General features: G+C 42.3%; 1 protein-coding gene across 2 annotated transcripts in view; it reads left to right on the top strand.

Moving 5' to 3' along the window:
- Positions 1-20,357, top strand: part of NCAPD3 (non-SMC condensin II complex subunit D3) — a 65,057-nt gene that overhangs the window by 2,698 nt on the left and 42,002 nt on the right. The window contains exons 1-12 of one of the 2 annotated variants that reach the window (XM_055091671.1): positions 1,551-1,701; positions 4,277-4,439; positions 11,534-11,718; positions 12,330-12,497; positions 12,603-12,664; positions 12,861-12,948; positions 14,655-14,788; positions 16,179-16,251; positions 16,985-17,110; positions 17,245-17,497; positions 17,903-17,959; positions 18,216-18,305. In XM_055091671.1, the coding sequence (XP_054947646.1) occupies positions 4,325-4,439; positions 11,534-11,718; positions 12,330-12,497; positions 12,603-12,664; positions 12,861-12,948; positions 14,655-14,788; positions 16,179-16,251; positions 16,985-17,110; positions 17,245-17,497; positions 17,903-17,959; positions 18,216-18,305 (1,351 nt within the window). In that variant the 5' untranslated portion in view covers positions 1,551-1,701; positions 4,277-4,324. Of the gene's footprint in view, positions 1-1,550; positions 1,702-4,276; positions 4,440-11,533; positions 11,719-12,329; positions 12,498-12,602; positions 12,665-12,860; positions 12,949-14,654; positions 14,789-16,178; positions 16,252-16,984; positions 17,111-17,244; positions 17,498-17,902; positions 17,960-18,215; positions 18,306-20,357 lie in introns of those variants that run through there. The other variant, XM_024131187.3, reaches the window with a different exon arrangement.

The raw sequence follows: 20,357 nt of genomic DNA on the forward strand, positions 1-20,357 counted from the left end.
TGGCATAAAGAATGTGGTTCATTTATTCATTGCAGGAACCGACAAGGCGTCCAGGCAGCTTGTGCTTGCAAGACCCCAACTCCCCAAAGGCTTTCAGGGGAAGAGTTTAAAGACAGGGTGAGGGAGGAGAGTTGAGGGGTGTGTGATCAGCTGGTGAATATTCTTTTGATTGGTTGGTGGTGAGGTGGTCAGGGGTTAGCATCATCAGCCTTGTTCCAACCCGTCTACCTCGCTTGTGGGCAGCAGTTAACTTCTCCCACCTGGGGTGGGTTTCAGTGTCTGCCAAACAGCTCAAAGGACGTGGCTCAGACTAGTATCTGTAGTCCTTGAGGAGAAACTAAAGGTCCTTGACTTTGTTTATTGGCTAATTTATTATTATTTTGCTTTGCTTGACTGTTTTTCTCTCTTTCTGCATTTTCTCACTTTTCTCCCTAAATTTATCCTTTGACTCAAGTTGTTCTGCAGACAAAGGCAGGCGGAGCACATGGGGGGAGGGGGTGTTCTGGGAGGGCCCCTAGAGTCCGGCCTTATTACACTGCCTGCTGAGTAAGTGCTGATAACAGCTCACCCTTCACAGCTGAGCTCAGTGCTGTTACGGTGGTGTTGGTTTCTAAACAGGTGATACTTTGTTTCCTTTTGTGCTTTGTTATGGGGTCCTCTCTGCCTGGGATGCCCTTCTCGGTGTCTCTTTCCCTGGTAACCCCCAAGTGTTGGAGCAGCTGAACGATCGTCTTCCTTCCTACCTCCGCCCTCTGCCTACCCCAGGAATAGTCTCCATCTGTTGTACTGTCTCTACTGTTGTACTGGCTACTACTGCTTTAACACCTATCCATTGTAGACGTGATAATAACTGTCATTTTTTGAATATATTGATTTCCTGATTCCAGATCTTTTATCACAGGGACTTCGTAGTTTCGATTCAGAAATGAGGTCAGAAATATGGGTGTGCATTTAAAAATATGCATATAAAATAAGTGGGAGAACGAATGAGAGAAAAAGGCAAGAAAAGATGCAAGAACACTTTTAGGAAGCTGATTGTGTTTGTTAGGAGATCAGTTAGGGAAGAGTGAATGAATAATTAAAGCGTGTTAAACAGTCATTTGCCTCAGCTGTCCCTTTGTGCTTACACTTTATTTGGGTTTATTAACTTGATTATAAGACTTTCACAAAGGGACTGCTGAGGCAACCTTTTATTAACCTACTCTTCTCCAGATTGAACATACGGGAAGGCTGGATCATCCCCAAAACTGTTACTCTAAAAAGTGTTTTCCTTCGTGATATTTTTATTTTTATTTATTTTTATTTTTTTTTTCTTCGTGATATTTTTAAGATGATGACCAACCTAATAGCCAGCTGTCAGTTAATGATTAAAAAAAGATTTTCTAACCTCTTCTGCTTCCTTCTAATTCAGCCTCACCTCTATGGTATAGTTAAATGTGAGTTGTGACTAGTAAACTTTTCTCTTCATGAATGTACTCAGAGTCTGAAGCTTATTGGTCTTTCTTATTATAGAACATTTGTTGATTTCATTGCATTTTCCCACTAGAATGGGTGGGCACCGTATGGGAACTGGAATTCACGGAAACTGAGCCTCTGGATCCCACCATAGAAGCAGAGATCGTGCAGACCGGACTGAGCGCATTCACAAATCTCTATGACAGTCTTTTAACTTTTGCTGCTGGAGAGCATGGAGCTACAGAGGTAAAAAAAAAAAAAAAAAAAAAAAAAGAAAAATCAAGCTAGCCATTTAGTTGTAAGAAGTGGAAGATTAAAGTCCCTATTATCATCTAAATCTTAGTCTTTTTAGTGTATAGTTCAGAAGGAGTATGATAAGGAGTGGCATAAAGAATGTGGTTCATTTATTGGGGTAGCCTTTTTCAAGTTATGACTAGTGTTTACAACAGCAAATTAAAGAATAAAGGCCAAGGCAAGGAGGGAAACCAGATAAACCAAATAGGAAAAGATGGCCAAGGACAATGCAATAACAGTTCAGGCATGCCTTAAATTTAGGAAAATTGGGTATTAAACTGAAAAGTGATGAGTTGAATTAAAAATGGAAAAAAGAGTTCCTTTAAATACTGAGTTCTACCTATTACTGTTTAGATCATTAACTGCTTTTCAAAAACTGAGGGACTCAAAAGCAGAACAAAGAATACTTAGATATTAACATCTCTGAAAGATCTAAATTACCAAAAATATTTCAGTTAGAGGTTTCATGTAGCTGTTCAAAAATTAAATCATCCTGTTAAACATTCATTAAGCATAATGCTGAGTACCGCATGAAGTACCTCGGCAGATAACGTGATGGTTAAGGTAAAGAGCCTCCCCCTACCTGGGGGAGAGGGGAGAATTAAGCACTGGCTCTTGGGGCGCCCACTCGCATTGCACTGGCCAGGCATGTCCAGCGACCACATCCACAGGCGTGGAGAAGCACCAGGCCACCAGAGTCTGCATTGTAAAAACTGCTCTAGGACAGGTTAGATGCCATCTCATAGGGGCATGGAAAAGGGAGCGTGGGGAGATTGGGAAGGTCCCAGAAAGAAAGTAGCTAGCTGGAGGCAAGTCTTCACAAATGGATAGAATGTTGACTGCAGTAATGCGGGTCCTAAGGCAGCCTACAGAGGGATCGTCACAGTGCAGATGTGCAGCGAGTGCCGAGGGGAATGGGGGCAGGGCGGGGCACACAGGACTGAGCTGTAAGTGGGGTCCACAGTGGGGTTTGAGGGTGAGGTGCTTGTGGTATACAAGGTTCAGGTCTAAGCATCATACATAGATTAACCCACTCATTCTCACATCCAGCTCTCGGAGGAAGAGGTTCTAGTGAGCAGTAGACTAAAGTACTTGAAGAGATCTGTTTCAGACGGATGTTCTTGACCGAAGATGGACTGAAGTGGGAGATGCTATACACAGGGAGGTCCCTGGGGACAGTACAGCTGACCCTTGAACAACACGGGTTTGAACTGCACATGTCCACTTACGTGCAGAGTTTTTCAGTAGTAACTACAGGACTCCACGATTCCAGTTGTTTGAGTCTGTGGATGCAGAACCATGGATGTGGAGGAACTGTGTCTGCAGAGGGCCGGCTATGAATTCCACAAGGACTTTCGACTTGCCCCGTGATGTTCAACAGCCAACTGTTCAACTGTGTTTTGCTCATCTGTTTCTTTTAATGTGTGTTACGGTGTGGTCTGGAGTTACAGTTGTGGAAATTGGGGAGGAGGGCTAACAACTAGGGACTTGTTTTCAGATGGAGTTAATAGAGTTTTGTGAACTTAGCTTTTATCAGGTATGAAATGCTGCAGAGGTGATTGGGTACCCCAGGGTCACAGTTACAGGCGAGTGGAGTGGAGCTGAGGTGGCCTTAGGAATGAGGATGTAACTGATTTCTTCCAGAAGCTTCATGGTGAAGGAAAGAGGAGAGTTTTCCCAGTCTTTTCAGGGAAGCAGGATATACAAGGTCTGATTTCTTGAACTTTTGTGAGCTTATGTTTTTTTAAAGTAGCCCAGAATAAACCATATTCAGTTCCTGCTATGTTTGCTTTATACAAATAACCTATTTCCTGTTCACATGTTTAATAGGAGAAAGCATAGAACAGTGATAAAATTAATAAGATTGTGGTTTATGCTCTAGGGTTTATTTCCTGTCTTAGCTAGGCTATTTCTGAAATCTCTTGAGGGAGACACTTTACGGTATTTCCTCTCCTGCTGCCATTGCCCATAGAACATTTCAATTTAAATGTTGCTCTGATTTCTTCAGTTAGTAATTTGAGTGATAATTGAATTGGGGTACATTTGACATAGATGGAGAGTAACTTGTTTGCATAATTACTGATATAGGTGTCCCCATAGTCTTGGTGTAGCTTTTAGGTATAGTAATTGCAGAAGTATATGTGCTTCAAACTTACCCAAAGTTATTTTGAAAGGTTAATTAAGTTTCTTGTATAGTTATTTATCTTTGTAATTTTTTTGTCTTGTTTTGGTCACACCTTGCCGCTTGTGGGATCTTAGTTCCCCAACCAGGGATCAAACCCAGGCACTCAGCAGTGAAAGTGGAGTCCTCACCCCTGGACCGCCAGGGAATTCCTCTTGTAATTTTGAATAATACACTTTTAAATTTTGTTTTAGTCCCTGTGAAGATGACGAACATTTACAATTAGGAGCCAGAATGGTCTGTTCCTTTTATTTATAAGGCAATAAAAGTACTCAGAAAAATCAGATAATCGGAGATTTTCCCTTTTCTCTAATTATTGGCTCTTATGGTTCGCCCCTCCACCAGAGCATTTGGACCTTCTTCGTGGAGAACAGCATTTCCCACAACGCGCTGATGGCCTTGTTCCATCACTTCGTTCAGACGGTCCTTAAGAAAAACGTCAGTGCCCAGCAGCGGGAATTTGGCCTTCATGCCGCTGGGCTTTATTTTCTGCTGCTGGAAGTACCAGGTACAGTATGTGTGTTTGGTGTGATAGGACAGGGCTTTTAGCTTTTAATTTGTTTACCTTGTTTTGTACTTGTACTTTGTTTCCTCACTTGGAGGCTAGGTGAGAGGGAATTTGTGAAGCACATGGCATGTTATAGGTGTTCCAGAAAGCTCTCCTGTTTTCCTGTAAATGTGTTTTCTGATGTTGTTATGCTGGGTTTGTAACCTAATACAAACAGTCCAAGAGGGGTAAGGCTGGAGGGGGTGTTTCAGAGCTCCACTCCGACCCACCCTACCCAGCATACCATTCTGATACTGCCCTGCCTTCTGACACCCTGTCCAGGCTGAGAAAAGTGCTGGGGAGGGGGGAGGGGGAACTGTTGTCTCCCCCGCGTGGGTGTGGACAGTAGTTGGGACCGTTCTCATCCAATAGGCCAGAGCACAGCTAGTAAGGCTGAGGAAGGAAGCACGGGGGAGGGGTCTGTCTGTGGTGCTCCCCCACTTCCTTCGGGTGGGAGCCATGAGAGAGTCCCTCCTCCCCACTCACCCCAGCCCAGGGCAGGAGAGGGTGGGGCGCCCAGGGAGCTGCAGCTGTGGGACCTTGAGTTCACGTGGAAGAGAAAATCAGGGTCAGCCGCCTTGCATCTCGCCGTTGCTCGTGTCAGCGCGTTCATAGTAGATGTTAAGGGCCTATTCCATGTGACTTGGGAATTATTGAAGAGATATGTAAAGCCTGGAACACTGATTTGTTTTACTGTTAATGCTCCCATCATGACTTGAAATAATGAAATAAGCTCCCAAAGAACTCACTTGCTAAGCGATATCTCAGGTGTAACTGGGCTCTTAGCTAAGTGGTGGCCTTGGAAACCCAGTTTCACTCTTCTCTTCCTTGCTGGGCGCAGCGCCTTCTGATTAGGGTTGAGATTCAGCCCAGAGCTGAGGGCTGGCTGTTACTCGTAGGGCCACTTGCAGCTTTCCAGCAAGTCGTACTTCTGCCAGTTACCTTCTGTGTTTAAATGTTTCTGGATTATGGTTGGGGTGCTGTTGATACTTAATATTTGATCACGGTTGGTTCTTTTTCCAGATCCCTTGCATTTCCGTATGAATTTTAGTATTTGCGCGTCAACTTCTTTCCAAAAAGGCAGCTGGGGTTTTGACGGGTTGCATTGACTCTGTAGATCAGTGTGGGGAGTGTTGCTGTCTTAGGAGTGTTCAGTCTTCCAATCCGTGAACATGGACGTCTTTCCATTTATTTAGAGCTTTCATTGGTTTTGATGATATTTTGTAGTTTTCAGGGTACAACTCTTGCACGTCCTTGGTTAAATTTATTCCTAAGTATTTTATTCTTTTCTGTGCTATAGTAGATGAACGTTTTCTTAATTTAATTTTCGAATTGTTTACTGGTGGTGTATAGAAGTACAGTTTATCTTTTTTATTGAAGTATAGTTGATTTCCAATTTTGTGTTATTTTTTTCTGTACAGTAAAGTGATTTAGTTTTATATACACACACACACGTGCGCACGTTCTTTTTTATTTTCTTTTCCATTATGGTTTATCACAGGATATTGAATATAGTTCCCTGTGCTGTACACTAGGACCTCGTTGTTTATGCATCCTGTATATAATAGTTTGCATTTCCTAACCCCAAACTCCCAATCCATCCTTCCCCCACCCCTTCCTTCTCGGCAACCACAAGTTTGTTCTCTGTGTCTTTGAGTCTGTTTTTGTTTCGTAGGTATGTACATTTGTGCCATATCTTAGATTGCACCTGTAAGTAATACCATATGATATTTGTCTTTCTCTTTCTGACTTACTTCGCTTAGTGTGATAATGTTCAGGTCCATCTGTGTTGCTGCAAATGGCCTCATTTCATTCTTTTTTATGGCTGAGTAGTATTCCATTGTGTGTATATACAACATCTTCTTTATCCATTCATCTGTTGATGGACACTTAGGTTGTTTCCATGCCTTGGCTATGGTTTTTTTTCTAAAATATTCATTTATTTTGGCTGCACTGCGTCTTCATCGTGGCACGTGGGATCTTTGTTGGGGCATGCAAGATCTTTAGTTGCAGCATGTGGACTTCTTAGTTGTGGCATGCGAACTCTTAGTTGTGGCATGCACGTGGGATCTAGTTCCCTTACCAGGGATTGAACCCAGGCCCCCTGCATTGGCAGCATGGCATCTTACTCACTGGACCACCAGGGAAGTCCCTTGGCTATGATTTTTGATTATTGATCTTGCACCCTGAAACTTTGTGGAACTCATTTACTGGTTCCAATAGGATTTTCTGTATATAAGATCATGTCATCTGTGAATAGACATAATTTTCCTTATTCCTTTCCTGTCTGGGTGCTTTTTCTTTTTCTTGCCTTGTTGCCCTGGCTAACAGCTCCAGTCCACTGTTGAATAGGAGTGGGGAGTTGGGCATCTTCTTCCTGATCTCAGGGGGAAAGCTTTCAGTCTTTTGCCCTTAAGTATGATGCCCGCTGGGAGTGTTTTGAGGATGGCCTTTATCAGGTTGTTATTCCTAGTTTGTTGAGTGTTTTACTATGAATGGGCATTAGATTTTGTCATTTGCTTTTGTGCATCTGTAAGGTGATCATGTGGTTTTTGTTCTTCATTCTAGTGATATATTCATTGATTTTTTTCATTTGTTAAGCCAGTTTTGCATGACCTTGGTCATAGTGTTTAATCCTTTTTATATGTTGCCAGATTCAGTTAGGTAATATTTTATTGAATATTTTTGCATCTATATTGATAAGGGATTTTTTTTTTTTTTTTTATGTCTTCATCTGGTTTGGGTTTCAGGGCAGTACCAGTCTCATGGGATGAGTTGGGTAATGTTCTTGCCTACTCTGTATTTTGGAAGTTTGTGAAGAATTGGTTGTTTTTCTTCCTTACATTTTTGGTGGAATTCACTAGAGAAGCCATCTGAGCCTGGAGTTTTCTTTGAAAGAAGTGTTTTGTTTGTAGAATCTGTAGTGATATGTCCTCTTTTATGCCTGATGTTGGTAATCTGCATTTCTTTTTTTCCTTTATCAGTTTAGATAGAGATTTATTGATTGACTTGATCATTTCAAAGAACCCATTTTTGCTGTTATTGATTATACTCTATTGTTCATTTTCTATTTCAGTGATTTTGGTCTTACCTCTTTTATTGCCTTCTTATTTAGGGTTTAATTTGTTCTTATTCTAACTTCTTAAGATTGTCTCACTTTTCTTTGTTTCTAGCATACATAATATTGTAAATTTCCTTCTATATATACTGCTCTATCTGCATCCCACAGATTTTGATAATCTGTTCATTACCATTTAGGCCAAAGCAGTTTTCTGATTTTTCTTGTGATTTCTTTTTACACCCCTGAGGTATTTAGTAGTGTGTTTAATTTCCAAACATTTGAGGACTTTCCTGAAATGTTGTAATTGCTTTCTATTTTATTTATGTTGAGATCAGAGCACATACTTTATATGACTACAGTACTTTTAAATTGCTGACTTTTTGTTTTTGTTTTAAATGGCTCAGCACAAGGTCTGACTTGGTGAATCTTGTATTTGCCCTTGAACAGAATGTGTATTCTGCCTTTGGGGGACCTCTTTTCTGTGAAAGTTGAGTCAGTTGCTGCGGTTGTTGAGGTCTTTTGTATCCTTTCTGATAGTCTGTTTATTTGTTCTCTCAATTACTGAGAAGAGCATTGAAATCTCCAAGTATAATTTTAACTTACCTGTTTCTCCTTTCAAGTCTGCCAATTTTAACGGCAGGTATTTTGAAAGTCTGCTGGTTACAAACATATTTGTGATTGCATGTCTCCCCTTTGGTGTTATGTTATGTCCCTCTTTGTCTGGTTGTATTCATCGTGCTGAAATCTACTGTGATCTTAAGGTGGCCTTTCTGGTTATCATGTGACTTGTCCTTGGTTGGCACACCCTTTCTCATGATTTACATGTGACATGTCTGCACGTTTGTATTTACACAGTGTTGTAGACTGCTCATCACTGGGTTTCATCCTCTCAACAATCTTTGCCTTTTACGGGACATTTAGACAGTTTAGATAATTAATTATCAATATGGTTGGGTTCCTGCCATCTTGATATTTATTTCTGTTTGTTCCATCTGTTTTTTGTTACATTTTCCCCTGTTCCTGCCCTTTTTCGATTGGGTATTTTTTTAGTATTCCATGTTATCTCCCCTTTTGGACTATTAACTATACTTATTTGTGTGTGTATGGTTTTTTTTTGTTTGTTTGTTTGTTCAGTACGTGGGCCTCACTGTTGTGGCCTCTCCCGTTGCGGAGCACAGGCTCCAGACGCACAGGCTCAGCGGCCATGGCTCACGGGCCTAGCTGCTCCACGGCATGTGGGATCATCCCGGACCGGGGCACAAACCCGTGTCCCCTGCATCGGCAGGCGGACTCTCAACCACTGCGCCACCAGGGAAGCCCTGTGTGTGTGTGTTTTAAGTGCTTGCTTTGGGTGTACAATAAGTACTTTAATAGTCTATCTTCCGATAATATTCTACTTATTTATAGATAACGTAAAACCTTAAGACAGTGTGTTTTCCTTTCTCCCCTCCTGTTTGTGCTGTTGTAGATATACATTGAATTTCTGTGTGTCGTAAACCACACAATTTATTCATAACATTTTTCTCTGAATTATCTGTTAAATAATTTTTTTTGAAAATGAAAAAATAAATGTCTTTTCTTTTTTAAAGATTTCATCTCATGTAATTTTCTTTTGGCCTGAAGATCTCTCCTTGACTCTTCTCATGCTTTGCATCTGTTAGCCATCGACCGTCTTGGATTTTGATTCCATGAAAGTATCTTTCACCTTCAAGAATGTTTTTGCTGAATATGGAATTCTAGGTTGACAGATTTTTTTCTTTCAGTGCTTTTTGGGTGTTATTTCATTGTCTTCTGGTTTACTTCACTTCTGATGAGAAGTCTGCATGACTCTTATCATTGCTATTCTGTATGTTTGTGTCTTTTTTTTTTTTTTTTTTGGCGTGGTTACCTTGAAGATTTTCTCTATTAGTTTGTTTTGATTTAATTAGATTATTAGTTTTGATTTGATTAGATTTAAATAATTTTTTTTGAAAATGAAAAAATAAATGTCTTTTCTTTTTTAAAGATTTCATCTCATGTAATTTTCTTTTGGCCTGAAGATCTCTCCTTGACTCTTCTCATGCTTTGCATCTGTTAGCCATCGACCGTCTTGGATTTTGATTCCATGAAAGTATCTTTCACCTTCAAGAATGTTTTTGCTGAATATGGAATTCTAGGTTGACAGATTTTTTTCTTTCAGTGCTTTTTGGGTGTTATTTCATTGTCTTCTGGTTTACTTCACTTCTGATGAGAAGTCTGCATGACTCTTATCATTGCTATTCTGTATGTTTGTGTCTTTTTTTTTTTTTTTTTTGGCGTGGTTACCTTGAAGATTTTCTCTATTAGTTTGTTTTGATTTAATTAGATTATTATTAGTTTTGATTTGATTAGATTATCTACTCTTTGGTGTGATTTCCTTTGTGTTTATCATAGTTTGGTTCATTGAGCTTCTTGGGTCTGTGAATTTGTAGTTTTTAACATATTTGGAAAATTTCCAGTTATTATTCCTTCAGGTATTTTTTTCCCTCTCTTTTTTATGGGATTCCAATTACTCGTATGTTAGATTGCTTGATATTCTCCCATGGGTCCCCAGGGCCTTTATTAATTTTTTTTTGTTTCTGTGCTTCTGTTTCTTAAAGTTCACCTGCCTTTGTTCATGTAGCATCTCATCAACTGTTGAGATCATCCAGTGAAGTTTTCTTTTTCAGATCCAGAAGTTCCATTTGATTCTTTAAAATATTTTCATTTCTTGCTTTGTTTGCTACTGTTTAATTCTTGAGCTTATTTATAATATCTGCCCTAAGGTTCTTCTCTGCTTGCTCTGTCATTTCTTGGACTGTTTCTAGTGACGATTCTCTTCTCACCAAAGGGCACGTTTTCCTCTCTCTGGATGCCCAGTATATTTTTATTGGATGCTGGACATTTTGAACGTGAAGGTTTTTTTTTGGTACGCGGGCCTCTGACTGTTGTGGCCTCTCCCGTTGCGGAGCACAGGCTCTGGATGCGCAGGCTCAGCATCCATGGCTCACGGGCCCAGCCGCTCTGCGGCATGTGGGATCTTCCCGGACCAGGGCACGAACCCATGTCCCCTGCATCGGCAGGCAGACTCTCAACCACTGCGCCACCAGGGAAGCCCTGAATGTAAAGTTTTTGAGTGTCTTGATTTTGTTGTTTTCCTTTAAGTGTGTTTTGATAGGCAGCTATTGGTGCATTAACTGGGTCCTTTTGAGGCTTGTTTGAAAGCTTTGTTGGGGCAGATGTAAAGTAGCCTTTACTCTGGAGGTAGTTTAGCCCTGCTGTTAAGGTGTGTTTCTCTCCAAGTGTGTCGTGAATGTTCCAGGTCACTGGCTGGCTGGGGCTCCGACGTATCTCTCCCCTGTGTGCGTTCCGAAAACTGTCCATCTCCCACCTGCTTGGAGGTTTTCTTTGCCCACCGTCTTGGATTTTGCCCCATGTGTCCTAGCTAAGGTCAGCCCTGTCTCCATGTGGCTTCCTCGTTTCCAGTGCTCTGCTCCATACATTCCAGCTACCCTGCCTTCCTGACACTGATCCTTGTATTCCTGACTTAGTAAGTCCATCAGAATGTGCTTGGGTTCACCATTTTTCTGCTGTTGTCCAGACATTGCCTCCAGACACAGAATTGGGTCAATTTTAGGGTTTATCTCACTGGTTTCCCTTTTCTCAGGGATTGTGTGGCTAGGCTACCTCTTGCTCTGGGTCTTAGATGGTCACTTTGTAAATTTCTATCCAGTTGTATAGTTGTTTATGGCAGGAAGAAAAGTGTAAAACCAGTTACTCCGTTATGGCCAGTTACGGAAATCTCATTGTTTATTTATGACGAGGCCTGTTGCTCACTGCCTAGGGCTGAAGTTGAATGGAACTTTTTTGCTAAAGGTTCACTGTTATTCAAAGTTAAGGAAAAGTCTGGTTTTGCTTTTTAATTTTTCATTGTTGTTACAGACGTATTTCAAGATAATTAAACCTACCCTGCTTACTCTTTATTCTTTACGAATAGGCAGTATAGCCAACCAAGTTTTCCACCCAGTGATGTTTGACAAATGTATTCAGATTCTCAAGAAGAGCTGGCCTCAGGAATCCAGCTTGAATCAGAAAAGAAAGAAAGAACAACCGAAGAATGCTCAGGCCAACCCAAGGGAGAGTAGGAAGAGAGGAAGGCCCCCCAGGAAAGAGGAGATGCAGGTAAGAGGGAGTGGAGTCACGAAGCGTATCTGATTTATTTAAGAATTTATATTAAGGTAGGGTTTCAGGGGTCACAATTATACCAAAGCCCGAGCGTGCCGTCCGCCGTCCCTCCCGTAGGACTTGCAGTCGCCTCATGTACCGCTGAGCATACGTTCCCCTTACCGTCTTCCCATCCTCCCCATCATCTCTCTCCCGCCTTGTTCCCAGGTGTGCTCACCACAGGCCAACAGGTGTGTTTGCCGCATTATCTTATTGTCCTTAGAGACGGTGGTCGAAGTATCCTGAGGACTCCCATCCATAGAACATAATAGAATAACATTAATTCCTAATTTTTGTGTGACTAGGTAGGGTGGTTCATTGACACCAGAACTTCTAAGAAACCCAAGAAATCTCACTGACGTGAAAGTATGGAACTAGAAACTTTGGTGGCTTCCATCTGGTCCAGCGGCTAGCAGCTGCGGCTGTGGAGACCCCGAGCAGTCGAGGTGCCTGGTCAGCGACCCAGCGCCCACCTGGAGTTTCACTACCCTTGACTGGGTACGTTGAAACGATGGGACAAACTGTTAGGCAGTACTACACAGTCAGCTGTACATTTCTTCATAATCTAGATGGATGAAGTGATTGAAGAACAAGAGGATGAAGAGAATATTTTTTTTTCTTCCCGAGACCTTTGTCAAATTCGAAATGCCATCTTTCACGTCTTGAAGAATTTTTTAAGGCTTCTGCCCAAGTTTTCCCTGAAAGAAAAGCCACAGTGTATACAGAATTGTGTAGAGGTAAGTGAGAATTCCAGGAACCTTGGGCAAGTTCAAAGAGCGAGGACATGGGCTAATACTTAAAGAGTGGGAAAAACCAGGCCTTTTCTTGGTTCTGTTTTCCAGGTCTTTGTTTCTTTGACTAATTTTGAACCAGTTCTACACGAATTTCATGTTACACAAGCCAGGTGAGCCATTAACTCTTCTAGTGCTAACATTTAATTATGGTACAATGAGTTTTGTTCCATCGGAAGCCTTAATGCCATTTTACCCTAATTGGCACACAGGTAGAATTTATTCATTTAAATATAGCTTATAGAGTTAGGAGCTATTCCAAGTGAAATCACATCCATTAACTCATCTTTTGCTTTTTTTTTTTTTAAGAAACCTTAACCAAGCAAAATACATACCAGAACTGGCCTATCATGGATTGTATTTGCTGTGCTCCCCAACTCACAGAGAAGGAGATAAGGTAAAGGAGACAGGGCCCCACTGAGTTACTGGTTGAAGTGAAAGCATGCGGGTCGTGGGATGGACAACGCTGGAAGCATTCGATGTGATGCCGTGTGAACTCTCTAGGTCACTGTCATGACTTGAGGACGTTTGTATAATGAAAATCATCCCCATCACTACGTGGTGCCCACTGTTCATTCCAGGCTTATATCCAAGTATCTGGTGGCCACAGGAAGTTCTTGTTGGGTTAAGGCATAAAGAATGGTTCCAGTGTGACCTGGGTAGAGGAAAAGATAAGCTACCGAGCATTACTTTCACAGAAGTATTTACCAAACTCTTCTGAGAAGACGAGTAGACAGTCACAGACTTCCCAGTTTCCCTCAGCACTTCCCCTGTGCCCCTGTATTTCTGTTAGTGTTTGTGTTTTAGTGGATGATTGTGCAAACACACTCCTGGTTAGCATTCATATATGGATTTGCCCCCAGTGACCTTCAGAGCCCTGCAGCTCTAGGCACTGGAGTTAACGGCTTTTTAAGCAGTAGGGTGTTACTAAACCTGGATGTTGTTAATGAAACAGGACTTTGCAAAAAACGTGACAGACCAAGGTCCTGTGCCTTTGGTGCCTGCGATACACCTAGTTCCCAGGGGCAACGATGTGTGTGAATGAGAAGGCCCTGGGCACTCGGGGCTCTGCACTTTGTCCAGACTTGGGCCTCACCCCTCACTGCCTGTGTGTCCTCCTATGAGGCCTCAAGTTTCCTCATCTGGACAAAGTGTGAAAGGCTTCCCTTCCTCGTGGATTTCAGGAGGATTACAGGGAAGAATGCCTACTGTTTAGAAAACGTCCCATATTTCGTTAATTTATTATGTCATTGTCACTTCTCTGAAATATGGATGTGATAGCATTCACAGTGAAACTTAACTCCTGTGCCCTTTTTAACATTTTAGAAGATAAGGAGGTTGGGAAATTATCCTTTCAGGCAACAGTGTCGCTAAGGACATGGTGTTTTTCATTGTGAAAGTGTTGCCCTGATGTTGGGCGATATTGGTTGTGACCTGACCTTTAATTACTTGACTTCGGACAACTCACCTTGGGAGTCTTTTATTATGTATAAAGTAGAGATAATAGTAAAAGTATTAAGAACAAAATGGAAAAAAGCCTTGCTGACCTCGTGGAGTTGAGAGGTTTCAGAGAAAGTGTGGTCAGATCTAGTAACACGTGGACGTGCTTAATGCAATACTTGCCACATATTTGGTTTCCAGTAAATTGTTTGATCTACTGGATGAATGAGTTAAGTAGCTGAGTAATTGATGTGTGATGGTATATTGGAAGGTGCTCTGTAAGCTTCAGGTGTAATACAGGTGTAAAGAATCATCGCTTTCCTCTTTTCTTTAAGGGGTAATCAGTAGCATCCTTTGCCCTTCGTAAGTTACAACTAATTCTCTATAGTCCCTAATTTCTGGGCTGGAGTGTGAGAGGGCGAGCAGAGAAGCCAGCTGGAATTCCTATCATTATCCGTAGGCAGCACTTTCACACTGCTGCGTTGTGCGTGTATCGATACCTGGTCATCGTCCAGGAAGTGCATCCTTAGTGTTGAACCAAAACCTGTGTCAGCCTCACTTAACTTCAGGTCCTTGAAGTGGTTCACTGTGGTCTGCATCACGGTCTCCAGGGCCCTGGGATTCTCTGCTATGCCTTACACTGAATTTTCTTTTCTCTTCCAGGTTATCAGATGTGTCTTGCATCGAATGCTCTATGTAATATTAATGTTAGAAGTGGGCAAAGGCTCCCGTCACGCCCCCCTTGCCATCACTTCTCCGGCCATCAGTGGTAAAAACCAGGCAGTCCAGTTTGTCAGGTGAAACACACACAGCTCGGATCTTTACTCTCTGTCCCTCTCCCTCAGTCTTCTGGGCCCTGACTAACCAGGATTTCTGACACCTTTAGAAACTAACAAATGTCTGGGCTGTTTGTGGTTCAGGGTTCAAAATAAAGCACTTGGTAGCTCATCTGGTTTGTGTGGTCTGGGGTGTTGTTGCGGGGATGAGGGGTCTGCAGTTTGTGGGCCAGCCCGTGAAGTCAGCTCTGAGTTCTGACAGCGACCTTACGGCCTTAGTGTTAGCCACTCCAAGTCTGCCTCCGCCTTTTCTTTTTCTCTCTCCTCTTAGTCTCCTTCTTTTTGTCCCTTGCCACTTTTTTTTTTTTTAACTTCTTTAGCAATAATTGATAGACTAATTCTCCCCTCAAGAGTCACTTAGCTTTACCTGCGAAGTCCTGTGTCTGGGCTTTACTGGGGAAGACATGTTTGCTGTGTCCGTGGCTTTTCTTTTCTTCTGTTACTGGCTACTCGGTAGCAGCATGGAGGTGATGGGAAGAAGGAGAAGGTGTGTATGTGAGAGTGTGTACATACCTGGAAGCAGCCGCGGTGCGTGCTGTGGGTGCAGGCGTGGGGTGTGGATGCTGGAATCCAGGTGCAGGCTGCTGTCTGATCCTTGAGCGAGTGTCTCGTTAAGGACTTTTTTTTTTTTTTTTTTTTTTTTGTGGTATGCGGGGCCCAGCCGCTCCGCGGCATGTGGGATCCTCCCAGACCGGGGCGCGGACCCGGTTCCCCTGCATCGGCAGGCGGACGCGCAACCACTGCGCCACCAGGGAAGCCCCTCGTTAAGGACTTTTTAAAACATTAAATAACTAAGATGTTTTACGTAGAAACACTCATTTTAGTTCTTTCATGAGTTCATGATGTCACCAATTGCCTTAATATTCCTATAATGGTACAAGGAAACTTAACACTGAAAATGGGTCCAATCCGGTATTATAATAATTTCTTTTGGGGTTACAGTTTGGAGAGGTACTGTTAGAAATGCATTTCACTGAGCTACCACTAGGTGGTACTGTGTCTCAGTCTATCCTCTACCTCAAAAGGATATATTTCAGCCTTAATATGAAACGTCGTAGGCAGTCCGAGGGCCCTGTGAGGACCACACCCCTGCCCCTCCCTGACTGGCTGGCTGCTCGCAGCAGCTTCGAGAGCACCTGGGGCGTGGTGACTGGTGTTCTGCTGTGACACTTTGTCTTTACAATCCATGCACTCAAAATGCTTGCAGTATAGGGGTAGATTGTTTTTAATAGTTAGGATTTCGAAAAGGTAGAAATTTCTCTATTTTTGAGAACAGTTTCAAGGAAAATTGCTACTTTATTGTCATTATAGGTGTATTACAAACCGTGGCTGTGTTTCTTTCCTTTTGTAGCTCACTTGTGGATGAACTAAAAGAAAGTATGTTTCCAGTCCTTCGTGTCTTACTCCAGCACATCTGTGTCAAGGTACTGTTTGCTTTAATGAGGGTGTATAAATACACATGAAGGTAAACATGCATGTGTGTTCTTGGAAATGAGTCTACATCATTACTAAACGTTGTTTTATTCAGTATATTCACTAGGTGTTCCCCTCTAGTGTGGTTTTCGGGGGAAAACAACTTTTTATTTTGGAAAATTTCAAATAGAAATAGAATAGTGTGATGAACACTGTCTTCAGTGATTTTGTATAAGCTGTAACTCCTCCAGCACATACGCACACTGGATTTTTCTTTTGAAGCAGATTTCATCATACCCTTTCAGACATAAATATTTCATGTCTCTCTCTAAAGGATAAGAACTCGTTAAAAACATAACCACAAGATATTAACACACACCTAAAAAATTCACAGTAATTCCTTAATATTGTCCAGTATCCGGTCAGTGTTTGAATTTCTACTATTGTCTCATAAATTTTTATAACAGTTTGGACAGATGATTCTTTACCTGAACTCTGTGGACCCTAGGGGTCCGTAAACTCTCTGAAATTAGGCACTGAGGAGTGGGCTTACAGGTTTCTTATAGGCTAGTTTCCCAAGGGGTCTGAGAACTAGAACTGGTTAGCCATTTCTGTAACTTGTAAACGCTTGGCACTGTTGCCGAGCCAGGTGCACTCAGCGATCGTCAGCTCGCACTACCACATGCGTCTCCGTCGTCCTGCTGTGGGTACTGGCTGGGCAGCTGCTCAGGGTCTGTGTTTCAGGTGGTCGATAAATCCGAGTACCGGACCTGTGCAGCTCAGTCCCTGGTCCAGCTGCTCAGCAAGCTTCCTTGTGTGGAATATGCTTCTTTCGTGGCCTGGCTTTATGGATATTCACGAAATGCCAAGGTAAGAGCTACATCTGTGTGAAATTGTGGCTCCTGGCTCTGCAACCTTCTAGTGACGGCCAGATCTGAAGATCTGTTTCTGAAGATTAGTTTTCTTTGTCTCTGACGAAGATGCATGCGGTTTTGCTTTACCAGATCCCGTACCGGGTGTTCACTCTTGATGTTGCCTTGGCTCTGCTGGAACTGCCTGAACGAGAGGTGGACGGCACGCTGCCCCCGGAGCATCAGAAGTTCCTGAAGCATAAGTTCTTGGTGCAGGAAATCATGTTTGCCCGCTGTGTAGACAAGGCCCCGACCGTGCGCAGCAAGGCACTGTCCAGTTTTGCGCACTGCCTGGAGTTCTCTGCTACAGCCACATCAGAGAGCGTCCTGGAACTTCTGGCTAACAGTGAGTGTGCCGAGCACCATGAGACCGGGTCTGGCTCCTGCTGGTCCAGAAGCTGTGGTGGCAGAAATAATAGATGTGCTGTGATAGACTGGGACCCTCAGAGACCCTTTTAGTAGGTTTTACTGTCGAATGACTTCTTAGACGAGCCTTTCTAAGCAGTTCACGTATTCTCGACCTCAGGCTGAGGTTGTTGGCCGCTGTCACTATTCCTTTGCGTCGTTGATATTGGCTGTATCAGGTCTGATGACCAATTTAATGCACAGCCAAGGAGAACAGTGAACTGTCAGCATTTAGACTCTGTCTTGTCTTCAGGCCTAATTATCTGGGTTTTGATTTCTCTGTAAATGTTTATGTATGGATTTTGATACTAAGACTTTTCTCTCTGATCTACCTGCTTACTTTTAGCTCCTGCAGTTTCAGGAATAGAGAGCCACCATGACGCTTCACTGAGAAATTCATCAGGTAATGAAATGGGTCAATATACTGTCAGATATTGAATAAGTGTCCTTTTAATTAAAGGACTTGCTGAATATTTGAATGTTTTTTCTGTCTCCATATTACCTGTTTTAATATTGTACTTTTTTCATCAAAGAAATTGAAATTCATTTCAGTAATGATGTGTAGTAACTTAAACGTGGAATATGCCATGCTTATATTACTTAAAGGTATAACAAGTTTTTACTGTACTGACTGGGCCTTTTTAAAATTTATTTTTAAGCTTTTTCCTATCAGAGGCAGACATTTAACCCTTCTGGCGGCTCAGAGGTGATGAATATAGACAACAGTGGTGAAACAGCTGGATATAGGGGTATGTCAGATTTTATCCCTATCAGATGAGTAATAACTATTGGATTTCAGACAACTGTAAGTAGAGTCTCAAAACCTTGGAATTTTTTTCTGACTAATTCACCCTCAAGAATTGGAACTTTTTTTCCCTTAAAAGTAGAATAATTTTTATTTTATATCTTTAATCGATGTCTTTGCACTATACTGTATTTCATTTTAAGATAAAGAATAAGCTATATTTCACTTGTCGTCTACTGAAACCCAGTATTTCTGTCACACTTAAGAGAATGTTAGCAAATATTTTTTTTCCTTAGTGAAGTCCGTTGTTCTGAACATTTGGGCTTGCTGGCCAGAAAGGACCAGTTACTAGGAAAGGTGCAGTAGAAATTAAATTTGTGTTTGGAGAACGGAAGAGGGGAAAAGATAAACGATACTGTGGTACTCACCCTTGTGTCTGTTTTTTATTCCTTATTACTTTTTTCACCTGGCATCTTGACTCTGATTAAGCCATCCCAGAATCTCCCCCCTGCCCCCCAGCCCCCGTATGCGGGCCTCTCACTGTTGTGGCTTCTCCCATTGCGGAGCACAGGCTCCGGACGCACAGGCTCAGCGGCCGTGGCTCATGGGCCCAGCTGCTCCACGGCATGTGGGATCTTCCCGGACCGGGGCACGAACCCGTATCCCCTGCATTGGCAGGCGGACTCTCAACCACTGCACCACCAGGAAAGCCCCCAGAATCCATTTTTAATACATGGTAGGGAACTGTGAGCCCAAGCTTCCATTGGAAAAGTTCAGAATTTAGATAATTTCTCTTCACCAACAGTATGAACCGTTCTTTAATGGGTCATACACATCGTGTGGAGTGGTTATAGGGTGCTGTCTCCCATGGATCCCAGCACAAAATTCTGAACACAAATGATGCCTGTTCTCTTTCAGTGACTTATTGAAGCCAGAATAATCTGGGATGGTAAAGTGTCGGTGTGATTCAGGAGGGAAGAAACACACCTGGGCTAGGTAGTAGATAGACCTGGAGCTACTCTCAGATTCTGTTTCTGTCTAGCTGTATGGTCTTGAGAAAGTCACTTTTCTGGGCTTTTCCTTCACTTATACTATGACATAGCATAATGCAGTAGGGGAAAAACCACATTAGAAATGAGAGGCAATCTGAAATCGTATCCCAACACTGCTACTAAAGAGCTGCGTGACCCAAGACATGGGAGTCAGCAGAACTCCCCGCCTGCTTGTCACTTCTGATCCTAACACCTTCCCTGTCTTTCACAAAGGGCTGTTGTCAGGTTTATAGAAATTATGTGTAGAGAAGTGACTTTAAAAGAAAAAACATTTGCAGAGGATAAGTGAAATAATTAGATTTATTAGTTTATTCGGTAAACATCTATGTGGTCCCTCCCAATCTGTGCAAGGCATTGCAGGTACAGACTCTAACAAAACATAGTTCCGTCTCTTAAGGAGCAGTGGGAGAGGCAGGTATGTGTGTACATGAAATCGTAATATTGTGAGATGGATGCTGAAGCACATGTAAAGTGCCATGAGGATCATTACTTATCATTGCAGCCTGGAAGATTACGTTTAAATGACTAGATAGTAGCATGTGTTACTCTAATTCAGAGCAATAACTCAGTATGTATAAACAGATTCCCTGAAATATGTAAAGAAATTTAATCTGGAAAAATGTCTGGTTTAATTGCAGTCTGAGCAAGTTACAGATTCACTGTTGCACAGACACTTCCAAACACTATTGAGTTGTACTGATTTAACGATGCTTCTAAAGTATAAAAATTTGCCAGATGTATAGCGACCATGTTCCCATCTTACTGTTTGGTTTGTTTTTTGTTTTTTTTTTTTTAAATAAATGTATTTATTTATTTTTGGCTGCATTGGATCTTCGTTGCTGCATGCGGGCTTTCTCTAGTTGCAGTGAGCGGGGGCTACTCTTTGTTGCGGTGCGCGGGCTTCTCTTTGTGGTGGCTTCTCTTGTTGCAGAGCATGGGCTCTAGGTGCATGGGCTTCAGTAGTTGTGGCTCGTGGGCTCTAGAGCGCAGGCTCAGTAGTTGTG

The sequence above is a fragment of the Physeter macrocephalus genome, chromosome 16 (genome assembly GCF_002837175.3).
Source record: "Physeter macrocephalus isolate SW-GA chromosome 16, ASM283717v5, whole genome shotgun sequence".
In the NCBI taxonomy this organism is placed as follows: Eukaryota; Metazoa; Chordata; class Mammalia; order Artiodactyla; family Physeteridae; genus Physeter; species Physeter macrocephalus.